The sequence below is a fragment of the Manis javanica genome, chromosome 11 (genome assembly GCF_040802235.1).
Source record: "Manis javanica isolate MJ-LG chromosome 11, MJ_LKY, whole genome shotgun sequence".
Taxonomy (NCBI): domain Eukaryota; kingdom Metazoa; phylum Chordata; class Mammalia; order Pholidota; family Manidae; genus Manis; species Manis javanica.
The window spans coordinates 86,895,568-86,914,909 of NC_133166.1; the positions used below are offsets into that span (position 1 = coordinate 86,895,568).

General features: G+C 35.0%; 1 protein-coding gene across 9 annotated transcripts in view; it reads left to right on the forward strand.

Moving 5' to 3' along the window:
- Positions 1 to 19,342, forward strand: part of RASAL2 (RAS protein activator like 2) — a 396,637-nt gene that overhangs the window by 240,934 nt on the left and 136,361 nt on the right. The window contains exon 1 of one of the 9 annotated variants that reach the window (XM_037022381.2): positions 10,327 to 11,226. The exons of the other annotated variants lie outside the window; for them this stretch is intronic. Within the exon in view, the coding sequence (XP_036878276.1) occupies positions 11,121 to 11,226 (106 nt within the window). The 5' untranslated portion in view covers positions 10,327 to 11,120. Of the gene's footprint in view, positions 1 to 10,326; positions 11,227 to 19,342 lie in introns of those variants that run through there. 9 annotated transcript variants of the gene reach the window in all.

Consider the following 19,342-nt stretch of genomic DNA (forward strand, 5'->3'; position numbering starts at 1 on the left):
GTGCTGTAGTAACTGACAGAGTACTGTGTGTAGAATTCCAAGGCTATACTCCATTCTGAAGGAAGAGTGCTGTCATCATTTTAGGGTATCTGCTAAATTGCTCTCTTTCCAAAGTGCGCCCATCCCCAGGGTATTGGAGAAGGCAGTCCAGTGGATGGGAAGAAAATACAAGAGCTTTTATTCCTTTAATTTTTATCCAGAAATAAGAAAAAACCTCACCAATATTTAGTACATGGATTTTGAGCCCATGCATATAATTTATAAATAAATATACATTTGCCAGAGGAGTGGCTACATTTTTTTACTGTAAACCATGAGAGAAATATAGACCCTCGAGCTTCTTGAGAACAAGTCTTTCCTTCATCTTTACACAAATTTTAAGTGTTTTGTTTTTGTATAAATGAACTACCCAGTAGATAATATACTATAGAAGTTCTGCCATTTAAACTCATTTTAGATCAAATGGAACAGGTTTTACATATCTACTGATGTTTAACTGTTTTGTTCCAATTCATGGTTATATGAAAGCTCAGTTTGCAACATATTCAAATACTAACCAAAAGGAAATTAAAGAGTTGATTGTGGTGTTTGTTTTTTCAATCAGGCATGCTTTCTAGGCATGTCTATGTATGGCATTCTAACAGTAATACAAAAATGTATTGAACATTTTTGATAGCTATGTATTTTAATTTAAAAGAATACATGTAAAACCACTTGATTTTTTCGAGTTGCCAAAACATTTCTGTAAAACCATATACATTCTCCATAATTACTAGTATTCATTAATTTTTATCAGGCACCTCATGTCAAAGTTAGGTTTCCTGCTAAAACCACCAAATGTTATATTTTCCTCCTCTACACATGTTACATTCTCTAACTTTAAAGACATTACTTCAAATGAAGGACAAGAATTGACATGGTTCCATTGTAAAACTAGAGGTAGCAAATTTGTCAAGCACAGCATCAAACAGCCTCATTAAAATGCTTGTAGTGTCAAATACCCATGCCAAATATCCTTATCAGGCATGGAAAAATATTTTAATTTACTCAGTCATTTAACAAACACTGAACATTTACTGCATACCACACATTGTGCTAATATTCAATGAAGTCCCTTTATTAAGATATACTTGTGAAAAAAAATCAGGCTATCAGAATAATTCATTGGTATAAAGGAACAAAACAAATGTTTGTACTCTGTGAAATGCAAGTGCATCATTTCATACCTTCACATGAGAAGCTATGGGGTCTGGCTTCCAGATTTTGTAGGGGTCTTTGGATTCCTACATAGTTTGTTTAACGTCGTAGTATCACTGAGCAAAGAAAACAGTTTTACCTCCCACTTAATGACTGTTTACCTTCACTTTTCAAACTTCTCCCAAACTATCAAAAAATTTTATCTAATATGGAATGCAGTTAAGAATGTCACCTCTGGACTAGGAATATCTAAGCCCTAACACCCTACCAAAAGCCCCCTATCAGTTTCATGACTTTATTACTTCTCTAAACCTTAGTTTTATCTGAACCTTAGTTTTTGCACAGGAAAAATGTTACTACAGAGTTATTATGAGGGGTAAATGGGGTTAAAGATGTAAAGCACTTCAGGTACTACCTAGTACATTCTAAGTACACAATACATTTCATCTTTTATTTTTCTTGATACAAATGTTCAAATTATTGATGGTTCTAGAGACAGATTAGAGGAGATACTGCTGTAATGGTTTTTGGTTTATTACATAGCAGTGATCATCTTAGTTTATCCATCCATCTACCAGTCACTCAATAATACTGAGTAGCCACTATTTGCTTGATACTGTGTTAGGTACTAAATAACAGATCCCAAGAACCATGTATACTTTGAGTAAAATTAGTTGTAAAGTTTAGCTTTATTTTAGGGAAAAATAATTATTTCAAGAATAGTTATATATTACCCACTTTCTGGATCTTTTTGAGAAGGAATTATCTGTTCACTAATTACTCTTGTCACTACATTTCTTTTCTTAAAAAATAGCTTTAGTGTTTAAGGAATCTGATGATCTTTAATTCTAGATAGTCATCAACTTCCTTAAACATAATTTGCCATTAGTCTTTGATTGGCACCTTAATTTTGAGCATCTGTTGTGTAATAATGTTATACATTACTTTTTTATTGTTGTTAATTTTGATACCCCTTTTCACTAGAGGATGTCAAAGCATCTTCTATTATATGTTTCAAATATTCATATAATAAGAATGCCTGTATTATCATCCTTGTTCTATGGCTTCACATGTCAAACGTGTTGATTCCTAAATCCAATGAATGAAAATTCAGCTTAGCTTCATTAGTTTCTTTAACTCTAATTATATAAGGTAATATTTCTGGCAAGTGAAAAACAATGAGTCTATTCACTGGTATGTAATTTATATGTAAGTCATTTGAAGTTTGTATTTATACATAAGATTTAACTATATTTCTATTACAATAAAATAACTCCTCACCAAAATATAAGGACAAGTTATAATTTGACATTTACTTTAAGCTTCTTCGAAGCAAAGAGTTATATTTACATACTCAAAGGAATTAAAAATGGAAATGAAATCACTTTATTTGTCCTACAGTTACCTTTTTTTATATTTATTTTTTATTGAAGTATTATTAATAGACAATCTTATATTGGTTTCAAATGTACAACACAGTGGTTCAGCAGTTACCCATATTATTAAATCCTCACCAACACTAATTCAGTTACTGTCAACATGGAAAGATGTTACAGAATCATTAACTGTATTCTCCATGTTGTACTACTGTCCCCATGACCAACTTGTATTGTGATTGAAAAGTTTTGTGCCCCTTTATCCTACTCACCCACCCCACTCACCCATCCCAGCTCCTCCCCCTTGGTAAACACTAATCATTTCTTAATGTCTATGAGTCTACTGCTTTTTTTGTTCATTCTGTTTTGCTTTGTTTTTATATTCCACAAATAAGTGAAATCATACAGTATTTGTCTTTCCCCACCTGGCTTATTTCACTGAGCATAATATGCTCTAGCTGCACCTATGTTGTTGCAAATGGGAGGATTTGTTTTCTTTTTGTGGCCAAATAATATTCCATTGTATATATGTACCACATATTCTTTATCCATTCGTCTATTGATGGACACTTAGGTTGCTTACATAACTTGGCTATTGCAAACAGTGCAATGATAAACATAGGGGTGCATATATCTTTTTGAATCAGGGATTTCATTTTGGAGGAAAAATTCCCGAGAGAGAAACTACTGGGTCAAATGGTATTTCTATTTTTAGTTTTTTAAGGAACCTCCATAATACTTTCCATAGCAGTTGTGCCAATTTGCATCCCCACCAACAGTGTAGGAGGGTTCTCATATCTCTGCATCGTCGCCAGCATTTGTTTTTTTTTTTGTCTTTTGGATGTTGGCCATCCTAAGTAGTGTGAGGTGATATCTCATTGTGGTTTTAATTTGTATTACCCAATGATTAGTGGGGTGGATCATGTGCCTGTTGGTCATTTGTATTTATTCTTTGAAGAAGTGTCTGTTCATATCCTCCACCCATTTTTTAATAAGGTTATTTGCTTTTTGGTTGTTCAGGCATGTGAGTTCTTTATGTATTTTGGATGTTAACCCCTTTTTGTATGAGTCATTTATGAATATATTCTATACTGTAGCTTTCCTTTTTGCTCTGCTGGTGTTGTCCTTTGCTGTACAGAAGCTTTTTAGTTTGCGTATTCCCACCTTTCATTTATGATACTGTTTCCCTTGCTTGAGGAGATGTGTCCAGGAAAAAATTGCTCATACTTACATTTTTGCCTGTTTTCTTCTAAGAGTTCTTTGGTTTCATGTCTCACATTCAGGTCAGTTTACTTTTGTGTATGAAGTTAGACAGTAATCCAGTTTCATTCTCTTTCATGTACTTGTTAAGTTTTCCCAGCACCAGTTACTGAAGAGGCTGTCTTTTCCCTATTGTATATTAATGGTTCTTTTATCATATATTAATTGACCATATATGTGTGGGTTTATATCTGGGCTCTCTGTTCCACTGATCTATGGATCTGTTCTTGTGCCAGTACCACACTGTTTTGATTACTGTAGCTTTGTGGTATAGCCTGGAGTCAGGGAGTGCAATTCCCCCAGCTTTGTCCTTCTTTCTCAATATTGCTTTGGCTATTTGAGGTCTTCTGTGGTTCCATTTGACCTTTAGAACTATTTGTTCTAGTACATTGAAAAATGCTGTTGGTATTTTGATAGGGATTTCATTAATGTGTAAATTGCTTTGGACAGGATGGCCATTATGACAATAGTAATTCTTCCTATCTGTGAGTACAAGATAGATTTGCATTGATTGGTGTCTTTTAATTTCTCTCATGAGAATCTTACAGTTTTCAGAATATAGGTCTTTCACATCTTTGGTTAGGTTTATTCCTAGGTATTTTATTCTTTTTGATGCAATTGTAAATGGAGTTGTTTTCCTGATTTCTCTTTTTGTTAGTTTATTGTTATAGGAATGCAGTAGATTTCTGTGTATTAATTTTGTGTCCTGCAACTTTTCTGAATTCAGTTATTAGTTCTAATAATTTTTTGATGGAGTCTTTAGTGTTCTGTATGTGTAATATGTCACCTGTAAATTGTGACAGTTTAACTTATTCCTGACCAATTTGGATGCCTTTTATCTCTTTGTGTTTTATCTGATTGCTGTGGCTAGGACCTCCAGTACTATGTTGAATAAAAGTGGTGAGAGTGAACATCATTGTTTTATTCCCAATCTTAGAGAAAAATCTTTCAGCTTTTCACCATTAAGTATGATGTTGGCTATGGGTTTGTTGTGTATGGCCTTTATTATGTTGAGGTCTGTATCCTCTCTACCCATTTTGTTTATAGAGTTTTTATCATGAATGGATGTTGATTTTTGTCAAATGCTTTTTCATCATCTATTGAAATGATCATGTGGTTTTTATCCTTCTTTTTGTTAATGTGGTGTATTATAATGATTAATTTACAAATATTATACCATCCTTGCACCCCTGGAATAAATCCCACTTTGTTGTGATGATTTTTTATGTATTTTTGAATTTGGTTTGCTAATATTTTTTTGAGGATTTTTGCATCTGTATGCATCAGGGTTATTGATCTATAATATTCTTTTTTGTGGTGTCTCTGGTTTTGGTATTAGAGTGATACTGGCCTCATAGAATGTGTTTGGTATAGTTGCATTTTTTCAAAACTAATTATTCCTACTTTCCATCCTTTATCACAACAGTTAATAAGTTGACATAGTAAGTTAATAATGCCTTAGTAATCCTTCAAAAATTTGATAGACCTTATTTTAATATGATATGGACTATTATTTGAATATACTTCCAATCATGACTTGTGAGTTCTGTCACCACTGCTTGAAGACCATTTGTTTTTCAAATAAAGGACTTTGTGTGGTATTGAAAAAGAATTTGTATAGCAGATTTTGCACACCGAGGCATATTTAATTTTATCCTTAAAATATCAACCAACTTCAGTGTTGTATTTCCTGATTTCGATAATTGCTCTGGATCATAAGAAAATGTCCTTTGTTTTAGAAAATACACCCTGAAGCTATTGGTGGTAAAGGGCATAATGTCTCCAGTTTTCTCAATTGGCTTAGAAAAAAAATGCATATATATAAAATAATAATATGTACAGAGAGAATGACTAAGCAAAGATAGCAAAATGTAAACGGTAAATCTGGATAAAAGGTATACAGGAATTCCTTGTATTCTTCTTTGTACCTTTTTTGTAAGTTTGAAACTGTATTAAAATATAAAATTATTCCAAATATCCTCCATCAGCTCTATCAACTTTAGTTGTCATACAACAACTAAAGTTGTCATACATTACCTACCTTTTTTTATTCCTGTCTAGTATTAATCTTTTCGTAGGTGCAAGAACAATAGAGCAGAAGAGACTGAGTCAGTAGTTTTGGCTTCTTCAAAAAGGATGGAAATCCTAGATGAATTAGGAGGAAAGCATGGTGATTGTAAAATCAGAAAATAACTCTCTCATTTTAAAATTATTGTTACAGAAAAAGCAGATAATATAATACATCTTATTTGAATATCCTTTTAAAATGTAGGGCTTCCACACAAAAGTTTTACAAGAATGTTCATAACAGCATTATTTGTAATATTAAAAAGTAGAAACAACCCACATGTCCTTTAGTGGAATACTATTTGGCCATTAAAAAAATGAAATCCTGATACATGCTACAACATGAATAAAACTAAATCAAAGAAATCAGGTACAAAAGATCATGTATTATGTTGAATTCATTTATATGAAATACCTAGAATAGGAAAATTCATATAGACAGAATTTAGATTAGTGGTTGCTGGGCACTCAAGTTGAGAGGAATAGAGAATAACTGCTAATGGGTACAAGGTTTCTTTTGAGGTGATCAAAATGTTCTGGAATTAAATTGTGTGATGGTTGTACAGCCTTGTGAATATATTAAAAACCACTTTAAAAGGGTGAATTTTATGGTAGGTGGATTATATTTCAGTAACATTCTCATGTATGTATAAAAAAGTAAGGACTAATAATCACTCCTGCCTCAAAGTCTTTCCATCTAATTAAAAATAAGAGCCAAAGACTTTATAACTTTACATAATCTGGCTTCTTGTTACTTCACAGACCTCATCTCCTTTTATTTTCCCCCTTAGTCATTCCAGTCTACCTGCACTGGTCTCCTGACTATTGCTGCTTCTAGGTTTTTTTTATTGGTTTTTCCCTCTTCTTAAAATCCCAGCAACCCTTTATTCAAAAGCCAGTCTCTCAGAGATCCCTTCCCTGGCTACTCTCTGAAATTGTAGCCCTCTCCAGTATCACCCATTCCCTTCCTGGCTTTACTCTTCTCCTTGGGATTATTTACCATCTAACACAATATATAATCTCTTTATACATATACATATGTGTGTGTGTGTGTGTGTATAAATAATATCTCTTTGTTACATATCTTATGTATCTCTGTAATATATATATATATATCTTTATACATATACTTTTTAATCTCTCCATCTTTATATAAAGCTCCATGAGGGCAGAGATTCTGTCTCTTATTCAATACTGTATGCCAGGGCTTAGAACAGGATTTGGTACAGAATTGTCACTAATGCCAAATGAGTGGATCTAAAAGCATACATACAGACAGTTATAGCAAAAATCAGGAATATTAAATAATTTAAAAGGGGACTACATCTATTATTCCCTTTATTCAACTAAAAATTAAGTTTCCTGTTGGACTATGAGACTAAGGAAGTGGGAGGAAAGAAAAATATCTTGTTCTTATTGTCTTGAAAGGAAAATAATAAAAACTTTTATTCAGTTCTTAAAATGGAAGCAAAACTTTATTTGACCCAAGGAAATAATTATTTTATTTATTTTCATTTATAAGGACCTGGCAAAGATCCACACATACATGAAGTAGTATGGGCCTAAATCAGAGGTCATTAAAACTATGGCCCATGGCCTTTTTTTTTTGGTAAATAAAGTTGTACTGGAATACAGCCATACCCATTTGTCCACATATTGTCTGTGGCTGCCATTGTACTATAACGGTGAAGTTAAACTATTTGAAACAGAAACAATATGATACCCAAAGCCTAAAATATTTACTATCTGACCCTTTACAGAAAAAGTGTGCTGAGCCCTGTCTAAATTAGTACTTTAGAGTATACAATAGTTAGTAGCGAACCTTGACCAAATTTAGAAGTTCAAATTTCTTTTCTATTACTACCTGTGTTACCTTGGACAAGTTTTATTATATTTAGTGTTCTCACCTGTAAAATAAAGATAATACCTATCTCCCATGATTGTTTAAGAATTTAAATAACATATTATATATAAGGCACTTAGTGAAGTGCCTAGAAAACTGGTAGTAATGTAAATCTCAGTCCAATAAGTAGAGCACACACACAGATACACACACACACACACACACACACACACACACACACACACACACACACACACACACACACACACACACACCAAGGAAACAGTGCCCTCAAATGGAAACTCAGTCACCAAGCATTTTCCAGATACTTTGATATTTTTAGGAAAATAATAAATCCAACAACTGTTAAATGAATACTTACTATATATAAGGCAAATGATAACCACCAAAATATCCAAAATATATGTATGGAGTTTGGTCATTTTTTGAGAAAATTATAGTCAATCATTATTTCTAAATATCCTCCTCATAGTATTTGATACTCTTGACTCATATTTTAGCATATGTGCTGCTTGTTAGTTACATTTCAGGTAAGTTTTATCACTTTATTTTTAAGGACAGTTTTATATAAGGAGGACTAATTTATGCTACATTCTGATTGTAAGCAGGCAAAACAGTGTGATGCTTCATCTGTTACAACAGGATCTCAGTCTGGAACCTTATCTTAGGTGCCTTTTTTCCTAAGTCTCTGCTTACAGAAAGCAGCTTTATAGATTATGTTGATGCTGTCTTTCTGCTTATACTGCCTTTTCTTTGGTAAAATAAAATAAATGATTTATTTCTCCTTAACCTAGTTTTGTTTTGGTGGTTGATTTGGAGCCTAAAGATATGGATTGTTACATCCAGTATATGGGATTCTTTAATATTGATTTATCTTCGGTATACAGAATCACAATCTCATTTTTGCTAATATACCTTTCAGTAAACTTTTATCAATCATCCACTATGTGCTTGGCATTAAATTTTTTTTTAATTAGTAGAACACAGTTTTTGTCTTCTAAAGACACAAGGTGTGGTAGAGTAAATCCACTACCTGAATCCACTAAACAAAATCCACTAAACAAATAATTTCAATAAGGTAATAGTAGTAATAACAGTGAAAGTGTGGATGAGAAAGCTATTAATTCTGCCTTAAGGTGTCAGGAAAGACCTGCAGAGAGGTGTTTGAGCTGAGTCTCAATGGGTGAGTTCAGTATTGTCAAGTATATTGGCTACAAAGAATGATACCTCACAGGAGGTACCAAAATTAATCAACAAAAATGTTCAGCACCTACTGTGTACCAGATAATGCTCCAGATAGTGGAGATATATGAACAAAACAGATTCTTTTCCTGCTCTTGTGTAGATTATTTTCAGTGGAACATGCAAAGGCATGGAAGTGACATAAATAGTACAGCATGGCTGAGCCTAGAAGAGTCCAAAATGAAGCAGGAGCCACATCCCATTATGTTTGAACGTGATGCTATAGGCCAATAGGCCAATAGTTTCACCTGAGAACTCCAGAGATACTGCTGTATCATAAAGTTATTACAAGTAGATTATCCATCTGTGCTTAGATGCTAAGCAAGCATAGCCTGTGGATTTGGATAAAATGGTTTTTTATACATATGTATCACTACTTTTCTATGTAGTTTTAAGTAATAAAATATAGATTTACTTAAATATTATGAATTCATAATACCTTTTTAAAGAATTTTCTCACTTCTCAATCAGTTGGTACTATTGCTACAACTACTTTTGAGTCACTGTCTGCCAAAATGACTAATTTTAAAGAGATCCTAAAATATCTCCTGCTAGGGTTGAAGCTGCTAAAACTTTCAGATCAGCCAACCAAAACTTCAGCAACTATTAAGTGAACTCCTTCTAAGTGTCAGGCACTGCTCCAGCCCCAGGGGTAACAAAAATTAATAAGAAACAAGGTCCGTGTCCTCAGGGAACTTACAGTCAAGGTGAATTAGAGTCCAGATATGATGAATAATGAAGTAATCATGGAGAGAAGGGTGTGAATTCAGGATATATTGAGAGAGTAACTCTTAAGCAATGAGAATTCTCTCGCTGAAGGCGGGCTACTATTCTAGAGTAGAAAGAATAGAGTATTGAGAGCAGAGCTAATGTTTCCCTAATGCAGGGAAAGCTGTCTTCATAAGAGTATTGTTTTCTCATTGCAACAAACCTAATTAATTTCTAGAGAACCCGGAAATTAGTGTGGGTCTCTGAAAATACCTCTTTTGCCTGATTTTTCACTTCCTATTAATAAAGTATAAGCCTATAAAATTATCTTAAACCATGTAAATATGTAATATAAATCACATACAAAAAAAATCCATCTAGTGTGACTCTTTCACAATGGACAGTGTAAGTATGACAGGAGTTGAAGGACAGTCATTTGCTACGTTGCTGAATCGCTGAGCCTTCAGCCCAAAGCTCACTTCTCTTACTTCTTTCAGATTTCAGCCTTCTTCCCCCACCCCACCCCAACCTCCCTCCCCCCCCTCTCTCCCCCTCTTTTTATTCTTGCTAGGAAAGACAGAGCTATTGACTAGAAGCCCAGAGTTGCCCCCAAGTTCCGACCACCGGCTCGAAATCTTATGAAGTGGACTTGTAATATCCTTAATGTTGCTGCTGGCAGTCAGTTACAGACTCCATTATTGTCGATCAATGCAGTCGCCATGCGAGGTGGGGGGAGGAAGGGAGGAGGAGGAGAAGAAAGGAGGGATGAGAGCTTCCTGTTCACAGCTTTATCCACCTGCCTTTGCTCACAGCACATCTTCGCAAAGGAGCTGAGATGCTGCTGTTGAAATAGCTAGAGCAGGAAGGGGCTGGGGGCTCCAGTTCTCTCGGACTGACTGAAAGGAAATTTGAAAACCTTTCTCCTTGGAACAAACCAAAATGCTGAATTTGTTCTTTTGCCTTTGTTTCTGTTTGATGATATGCTTTACTTAACTGATTGGCTATTGTGTTGTCTGGTTATCTAAGCTGCTTCAGTGTAGGAACCTGGGTCTTTTTTTTTGAGTATCTTTATTCTTTATTTTCCTTTGCCTTCTCCTGTCATTAAACACAAATCATTATTCAATTTTATCGTGGCTTTCTCTTTCAGGCTAAAGCTTAACACCAAGAGAGAGGAGGACAAATCTCTCTTCCCTTCTCCTCTGTCACCCTCTTTTAACCCTCTCTGTTTCCTTTCCCCCTCCCCCCATTTTATTAGATTGATGTCACGGAGACAGAATTCGGGGTGGAAGGAGGATTACATTTTCTCTTTCATCATTTCAGCCTAGCCAGCAATTTTAAGTGTTGGGCCCCCAAGAATTTAGTCTCTTTTTCTTTTCCTACTTCATCATTCAGTAATTGTGCTCTGTATGGAAAAGTTTTCTGGCTGGAGAATGAGTCTCCTTTCCCCTGGTGATGTGGCCGAGTGGTTGGATAGTAGCACCGAAGAGGAGAAGAGCCTTCTGTCATTTCTGGGTACGGTAGGGCTCCGCTTGTTCTTTTAACCCTTTGTTGTCTGAACTCTTACTTTGGGGAGTAAGATCTCAAATTTTCTAAAATCCACTTCTGCATTTTTAAAAGGGGAAGAGGAATTAAGAGAATATGTTCAAGCTCTTTGCTTCTCAAGTTTTGTTTATGTGTATAGAAATTGTGCCAGTAACATTGGCTATGAGAAATAAAAGACAGTTTGCTTTGCTTTAACAAAGAGTGCAGCTCCATGCAAGGCTTATCATGTCATTTGGTCTGCTGTTTGTGGTATTTAGACAACTTCCACTTGCCAAAATATGTTACTGTTTTACTATACTTCTTAGTACAGTGATGATGAGGCTTGCCATGTGGGAGTGGAAGTAGGCTTTGTGTGCAAGAAAAGCCAACGTATGGATTAAGAAGTGGCTTGTATGCAAAGTGTGAGATACTTGTAATGTTCATATATCAGATATATAAAATAGGACACCTGGACCAGCCATTACTTTAACTTCCCATTTCTGGATGCATTCTAATAAATTTCTAAATAAAGCAATTATTGATCATGAAATAATTGATATATAACACAAATTTCTAAGAAAGTTAAGTTATAAATCCATTTTTACCTCAAATGTAACAAGAGAGCTTTTATAATGCTTATAAAAACTTTATTTGTGAATATTTTTGTTAGATTAATAATTGCCTTCAGATTTATTTATTTTTTGAGTAGATTTGGTTTATTGCATTAGATATTTCTCTGAATTTAAGTATACCTTTATTATAATGAGCAAAATTTTTGGTCTTTAATTTATTCTTCATAAATATTTTCTACGACCTATGAATAGTCTTCTGCCATTTAAAACAGTATAATTGTATTTAACATAACTTTCTGTTTAGTCTTACTTAATTCAATTATGTCAGTCTTAACATTCTATAAATGATTTGTTTTTTCTTGCAGTTTAGTTGTAAAGGGTCATCCCAATCAGGTCTTTCCTAATTCTGTAAAGATTCAGGTACATATTTAGATGTAGATATTAATCCTATTCTTAATTTCTTCATCATAGCTTCATATTTTAGGCATTTGGGTGACTTTAAGAAATGTGAGTACTTCTTAACTCCTCATTTCGCTGAAGTCTGTCTCATTCTACTTGCTTCCCATTCTCTTACACACACACACACACACACACACACACACACACACACACACACACACACACACACACACACACACACACACACACACACCAGTGAAGAAAAGCAAATACAAATATCCCTGAGTGAAACTAGTCACTTAGACCCTACTGCATCATGGGAAAGGAAGACAGAGTCAATTAAACATCTTCCCCTTGTTCTTGCATGATATTTAAGTGAATTCTAATCATCTAACCTCAGGATTAATTTCTTCCCTTCTTCGGGGGTGAGGCAGCTATTATCTCATTATGCTTAAAAAGAATTTGATCAAATAAATAGAGATGGGCAAATAAAAAGTACTATTTTTGTGCCCCCCTCCAATCCTCACTCATCCTCTGTTTAGGAGAGTTAGTAAACTCCTTTTTATCTGCAGATGGAGGTAATAAAGACAAATGATCTTAGAACCCGCTTAGAAGAAAAAATGCAAATTCCTGCAAATTATCTATCTAATGGAAGGAAACCTTAGTATATGTAATAGATAAAACACCGGCAAGTGGGTTATGATTCTGCTCAAGGGCTGTAACAAGAAGTTTAGCTTCCTGAGTAAGTAGCTATGTATTCTGTGCTCTGAAGTGTCAGCAAGTCTTATTTTGGGGATTGAAGCTCTCTCCTGAGCATGGGTAGCAAACACCTCCATCTGTGGATAAATAGAAATTTACTAAACTCCAGAGGAACTAGAAGCAAAGCTATCTCAGATAAAGCTTGTAATAGCTTGCGGATTAAGCAGAGCCCTCGTGATGAGTCATTTGCTAATGTAGTTACCATTAATGAGAATACGCTTTTCCCAATAAAGACACCAAGAGAAAACTAAGAAAACTGAATCCACTTTATGGTGGATCTAGGATGAGTGGAACCAAAACAGTCAATGTGTCAGAGAACCTATGAAATTATACTTTCTTTGCCTAAGGAGTTTTATGGCTGCATTCTCTCTAGAAGCTAAGCAGATGAAAGAAAAGCACTTTGTGTTGCTTAGACTTTGTTAATTTACTTTTGGACAGTAGCCACTAAACTTATGTTCAGGCCTTCCTGTTAATTTAGCACACTGCTGGTTTGATGAAACATCATAAAACTGTGCCCTGTTCATTATTCTATTCAAAAACCTTCCATGGTTCCCTCTTTACCTATCAGGTAAAGTCAAAACACCTTACTCTGGAACTTATTCTGGCCCTTCCCCCTGACATTACAGTATTCCTTCTGTGGTGAGTGGGGAAAGGGAGGATCTTCATTCCACCATATTGATTAATGTTCTTGGAGAAACATTGCCCATTCTTACCTTTCCAAGTGCTGTTTCTTCTATCAGCAGTGTCTCTTATCCAAACTGAGCTTTCTAAAACCCTACTCGTGTTTTAACTCTTGCTCCTGAACCACACACTGTGCTAAGGTACTTTGCATACAAAGAGGTATAAAATACAGCTGCTTGTGAGAAGCATAGAGTTTGATTGGTTGCAATTAAGTGAGAAAGATTTAAGGATAATTTGAGACAACAATGGAAAAAAGTAAAATAAGGCATTGTCTGATTGTGAGATGACCTATCCAAGCAAAAATTCTTTGGAAATTTGGAAAAGGGAGACCTCATTTTATGTTAGGAACACCGAAGATTGCTTTACAGAAATAGAAATTAATCTCTTAAAAGATAGCACAGATTTTTATGGAATTGGTGGAGTTTTCTGTGAAAGAGTGTCAGAAGGAAACTGAAATTATGTTCATGTCCAATGAATAAACTGATTTGAAAGGAATGGGAAGTTTATGTAAAGAACTGATGAGAGATAATACTTCAAGGATATTTGGTGGCTTATGGTGTAGGACCTATAATGACAAGCTAAAAAGTAACACTTTTATCCTGAAAACAGTTGGGAAGAAGTAAAAATTCTTGAGCAAGAAAAAGATATAGTCGGGAAGACATTTCTAAAGGCATCAGAGTAGGGGTAAGAGTCTAGAAGCAGTTAAGCCTGTTTGAAAGCTGTTACAGTAGTCCAGATCTGAATTAAGTTCCTCTGTATTAACACTTAACCCTCTGTATAAGTGGTTTGCTTATTTATTATTAAAACTAGATCATGATGCCTCCACAACAGGGGCTTGATCCTCTGTCTTCTCAGCACCCACAAACTTCAAGTGTAGATGAATATTTGCATAGCTTAGCTCCATCTGAAATGAAAAGATGGAAAGATTATAAAGGATCTATCAACCAAATTGGTGACAGATTGGAGGAATGGGAAACAAAATGAATCAAAAACTATTTTTGCACTTGAGTGGATGGTACTATTAACAGAAATAGGGAAGTCGGAAAAGGGAGCCATTTTTTGAGGGAAGAAGATGAGTTCTATTTACATATATTGAATTTGAGATGACCAGTAAAAATCTGGATAGAAATACAATTCTGATGATTGGAAATGAAGTCATAGGTAGAGAACAACATTTGGAAGCCCTCTAAAGAAGAAAAGCAGTTGAAGCTGTAAACATCTGTAGGCAATCTACTATTGAGACTGTCAAGAAAAAACAGAAGGCAGGGACTGAACCTTGAAAAACACCAACAGTCGGGGTAAGAGTGGAGGTAGTGTAGAGTTGAAGAAGACAGGGAATGATCATAATGGTAGGAAGAAAGCTAGGATGCTGTGGTGTTTATCACAGATGCTAGGGTAGAAAAGGTCAACAACATGGTCAATAGTGTCGGACACAAAAGCCAAAGAGAAATCAGAAAAGACCACTGGATTTGACAGTTAGGGGACTTTTGATAACCTGTGTAAGAATCAGTGCTATTTCATTTATTAAAGTTGAGGGAGGAGAAACCAGATTTTTAATACTGAAAAAGATAGCAGATGGTGAGACAGTGAAAGCCATCAGTTATGTCACTTGCCTGGAGGAATCTGTGACTGATAGAAAGAAAAAGTGCATTTTTTAAAAATTGGGAGACTTGTGCATATTTTTAGGTAGTGGAAAGAGCAAGATATTGAACCTTCAAGAGAGGAGAGTAACTGAGAGAACAAAATCCTTTATGGGCTTGAGGGAAGGTGGAATTCAGGGCACAAATAACTTGTTGAGGGAAGAAGGGAGAAACTTATACAGAAATTGAAGATGCATGTAGAGATATAGCAACATAAAATAGGGAACATGAGGGAGTTAAAGCCATTATATCAATTTTCTGGCATTTATCTAGCGCTCCCTTGCTCCTGCAGGATAGGGACCTTCTCTTAATATTTTGGCATCTTCCAGGATAGCACTGAATAGATGCTTAGTAAATACTTGTTTTTGAATGATTGGATGCTGTTCAGATACCCAGAAGTTTAAGATTCAGCCATTTTCACAATTGCCCAAATTATTCTGTCAGATCAACCTCTTTTTCCCCTTTTCTACTACTGTTGTCTATTCTCATTATCTGCAAGTACCATTTTAAGTACATGACTAGCATTTGCAGTTGTTATTCAGTAGATTATAATTGGGTTCTCCAAATTCTAGAATAAGAAAGAAAATACTCAACAAATATTTTGTACTACTTAACATTTTCTAAACTGAATTTAAGCAAATTTCATCTCACTAAGTATCATTTAAGTGATAAAATAATTTTATAAAAAAAGAATGTAGTTTTGACAAAACGTAAACATTTTAAAGTTTCTAAATGACTCTTCTGGCTACAGTTAATTATTTGTATTGACAATCACTATTTGTAAAATTACACCTAACACTGGGGGAAAGCATATTAAAAAACCAAACCCCCCATTTCTGGAAATTTACAGACTAGGTACCCTGAAAAACAATACAGAAACAACTAGAAATGTCATATTAATGAAACAAACATTTTAAACTGAATGGCAGAAATCACCACTTGGGCAGGAAAGGAGATCTGCAATAAGAGAAAAAAGAAAAAAAAACTAAAAATCCAGGTAGTATATGGTCCTGGGGGCATTTGCCTGTCTCAGAGCTCCAGAAGGTTAAGTTTTAGTGGCCACAAGATAGAAGATGGGCCTAGGATCCAAACAAAGTGAGGAATTAGACCTGAAAACCCTACCCTTACGACTTCTCCTTGATGAGTGAAAATAGAAATATGAAAAAAATTCTGCTCACTGAAAAGAATGGACAGATCTTATTTATCTTAGTTTGGACTCATGGGGAAGGGAAGAGGATAAAAGTCCCCTAAGAATTCTTATAACTACAGTTCTGATAAGGTAAAACTAAAATAGTGGACACCAATAATATGTCAGAAATAGGAAGAGGGTAGTTGGAATTGAAGTATTTTAAGATTGTTGAATTATTCAAGAGAAGGATAGAAATCAGGCTTAGCTTTAGGCTTTAAGTACATATGTTAAAATATTAAGGACTACTGTTAAAAGTATAGAAATAGGGTGCATAATTTCAAAAGCAGTAGCTAAGAAAATGAATTTTTAAATCTTGATCAATCTGAGAAAAGACAGGAAATCAGAAAAACAAAAATGTAAATAGAAAACACAGTAAGAAGGTAAAAATAAACTCAACTATATCAGAAAACACAATATATGAAAATGTTAAAAGGAAATAATGTCATTCTCCCTTTTTTTTTTTCAATGCTGTGAATGAAGAAGACATATGCATCCAGGAGGGTTAAAAGTAAAAGGTTTGGGAAAATATTTAGCAGGCAAACACTAATTAAAAGAAAGCTAGTATGGCCATGAAAACAAGATAGAAGTGGGCCTTTGTTTCAAAAAGCATTACTTGGGAATAAAGGAGGTCCCTGCATAATCATAAAATGTAGAAATCACTAGAAAGATACAACAATCTTACATACACCAAATAACAAAGCCTCAAAATTTATAAGCCAAAAATTGACAGATATAAGGAGAAATTCATAAATCTACAACCCTATCTACAAAAGTTAGTAAGGCTATAGAAGATACTTTTAAAAAAACATAATCTTGAGTTAATAGATATGTATAGAATCCTAAATCCAATGATTATATATATAGTCTTCTCAAGCACATATGGAATCAATGAAAACTGACAATAGAGTGGTATAATCAAATCTCAGCAAATTTCAGTCTTTTAAGCATATAGAACGTCATTCTCTTGATCATGATTGAACTAAGGTACGAATTACTTAAAAAATTTAACGACAAAAAAAAGACACTCAAGAGAAATTAAAGAGGACACTAGCAAATGAAAACTCATCCAGTGCTCTTGGCTAGGAAGAATTAATATCAAAATGGCCATCCTGCCCAAAGCAATATACAGATTTGATGCAATCCCTATCAAATTACCAACTGCATTCTTCAATGAACTGGAACAAATAGTTCAAAAATTCATATGGAAACACCAAAGACCCCAAATAGCCAAAGCAATCCTGAGAAGGAAGAATAAAGTGGGGGGATCTCGCTCCCCAACTTCAAGCTCTACTACAAAGCCACAGTAATCAAGACAATTTGGTACTGGCACAAGAACAGAGCCACAGATCAGTGGAACAGAATGGAGACTCCAGACATTAACCCAAACATATATGGTCAATTAATATACGATAAAGAAGCCATGGACATACAATGGGGAAATGACAGTCTCTTCAACAGATGGTGCTGGCAAAACTGGACCAGCTACATGTAAGAGAATGGAACTGGATCACTGTCTAACCCCATACACAAAAGTAAATTCAAAATGGATCAAAGACCTGAATGTAAGTCATGAAACCATAAAACTCCTAGACAAAAACATGGGCAAAAATCTCTTGGACATAAACATTAGTGACTTCTTCATGAACATATCTCCCCGGGCAAGGGAAACAAAAGCAAAAATGAACAAGTGGGACTACATCAAGCTGAAAAGCTTCTGTACAGCAAAGGACACCATCAACAGAACAAAAAGGAACCCTACAGTATGGGAGAATATATTCATTCATAAATGACAGTTCCGATAAAGGCTTGACATCCAAAATATATAAAGAGCTCATGCACCTCAACAAACAAAAACCAAATAATCCAATTAAAAAGTGGGCAGAGGAGCTGAACAGACAGTTCTCCAAAGAAGAAATTCAGATGGCCAACAGACACATGAAAAGATGCTCCACATTGCTAGTCGTTAGAGAAATGCAAATTAAAACCATAAGGAGATATCACCTCACACCTGTAAGGATCGCCACCATCCAAAAGACAAACAACACATGTTGGCGAGGTTGTGGAGAAAGGGGAACCCTCCTACACTGCTGGTGGGAATGTAAATTAGTTCAACATTGTGGAAAGCAGTATGGAGGTTCCTCAAAATGCTCAAAATAGACATACCATTTGACCCAGGAATTCCACTTCTAGGAATTTACACTAAGAATGCACAGCAGCCCAGTTTGAAGAAGACAGGTGCACCCCTATGTTTATTGCAGCACTATTTACAATAGCCAAGAAATGGAAGCAACCTAAGTGTCCATCAGTAGATGAATGGATAAAGAAGATGTGTACATATAAAGAATTGAATATTATACAGCCATAAGAAGAAATCAAATCCTACAATTTGCAACAACATGGATAGAGCTAGAGGGTATTATGCTCAGTGAAATAAGCCAGGCATAGAGGGTATTAAGCTCAGTGAAAGAAGCCAGGCAGTATCAAATGATTTCGCTCATATGTGAAGTATAAGAACAAAGAAAAACTGAAGGAACAAAACAGCAGCAGCATCACAGAACCCAAGAATGGACTAACAGTTACCAAAGGGAAAGGGACTAAGGAGGATGGGTGGGAAAGGAGGGATAAGGGTGGGGTAAAAGAAAGGGGGCATAACGATTAGCATGTATAATATGGGGGGGACATGGGGAGGGCTGTGCAACACAGTGAAAACAAGTAGTGATTCTACGGCATCTTACTACGCTGATGGACAATGACTGTAATGGGGTGTGTGGGGGGGACTTGGTGAACGGGAGAACCTAGTAAACATAATGTTCTTCATGTAATTGTAGATTAATGATAACAAAAAAAAAAGAGATAGGGGTTGAACT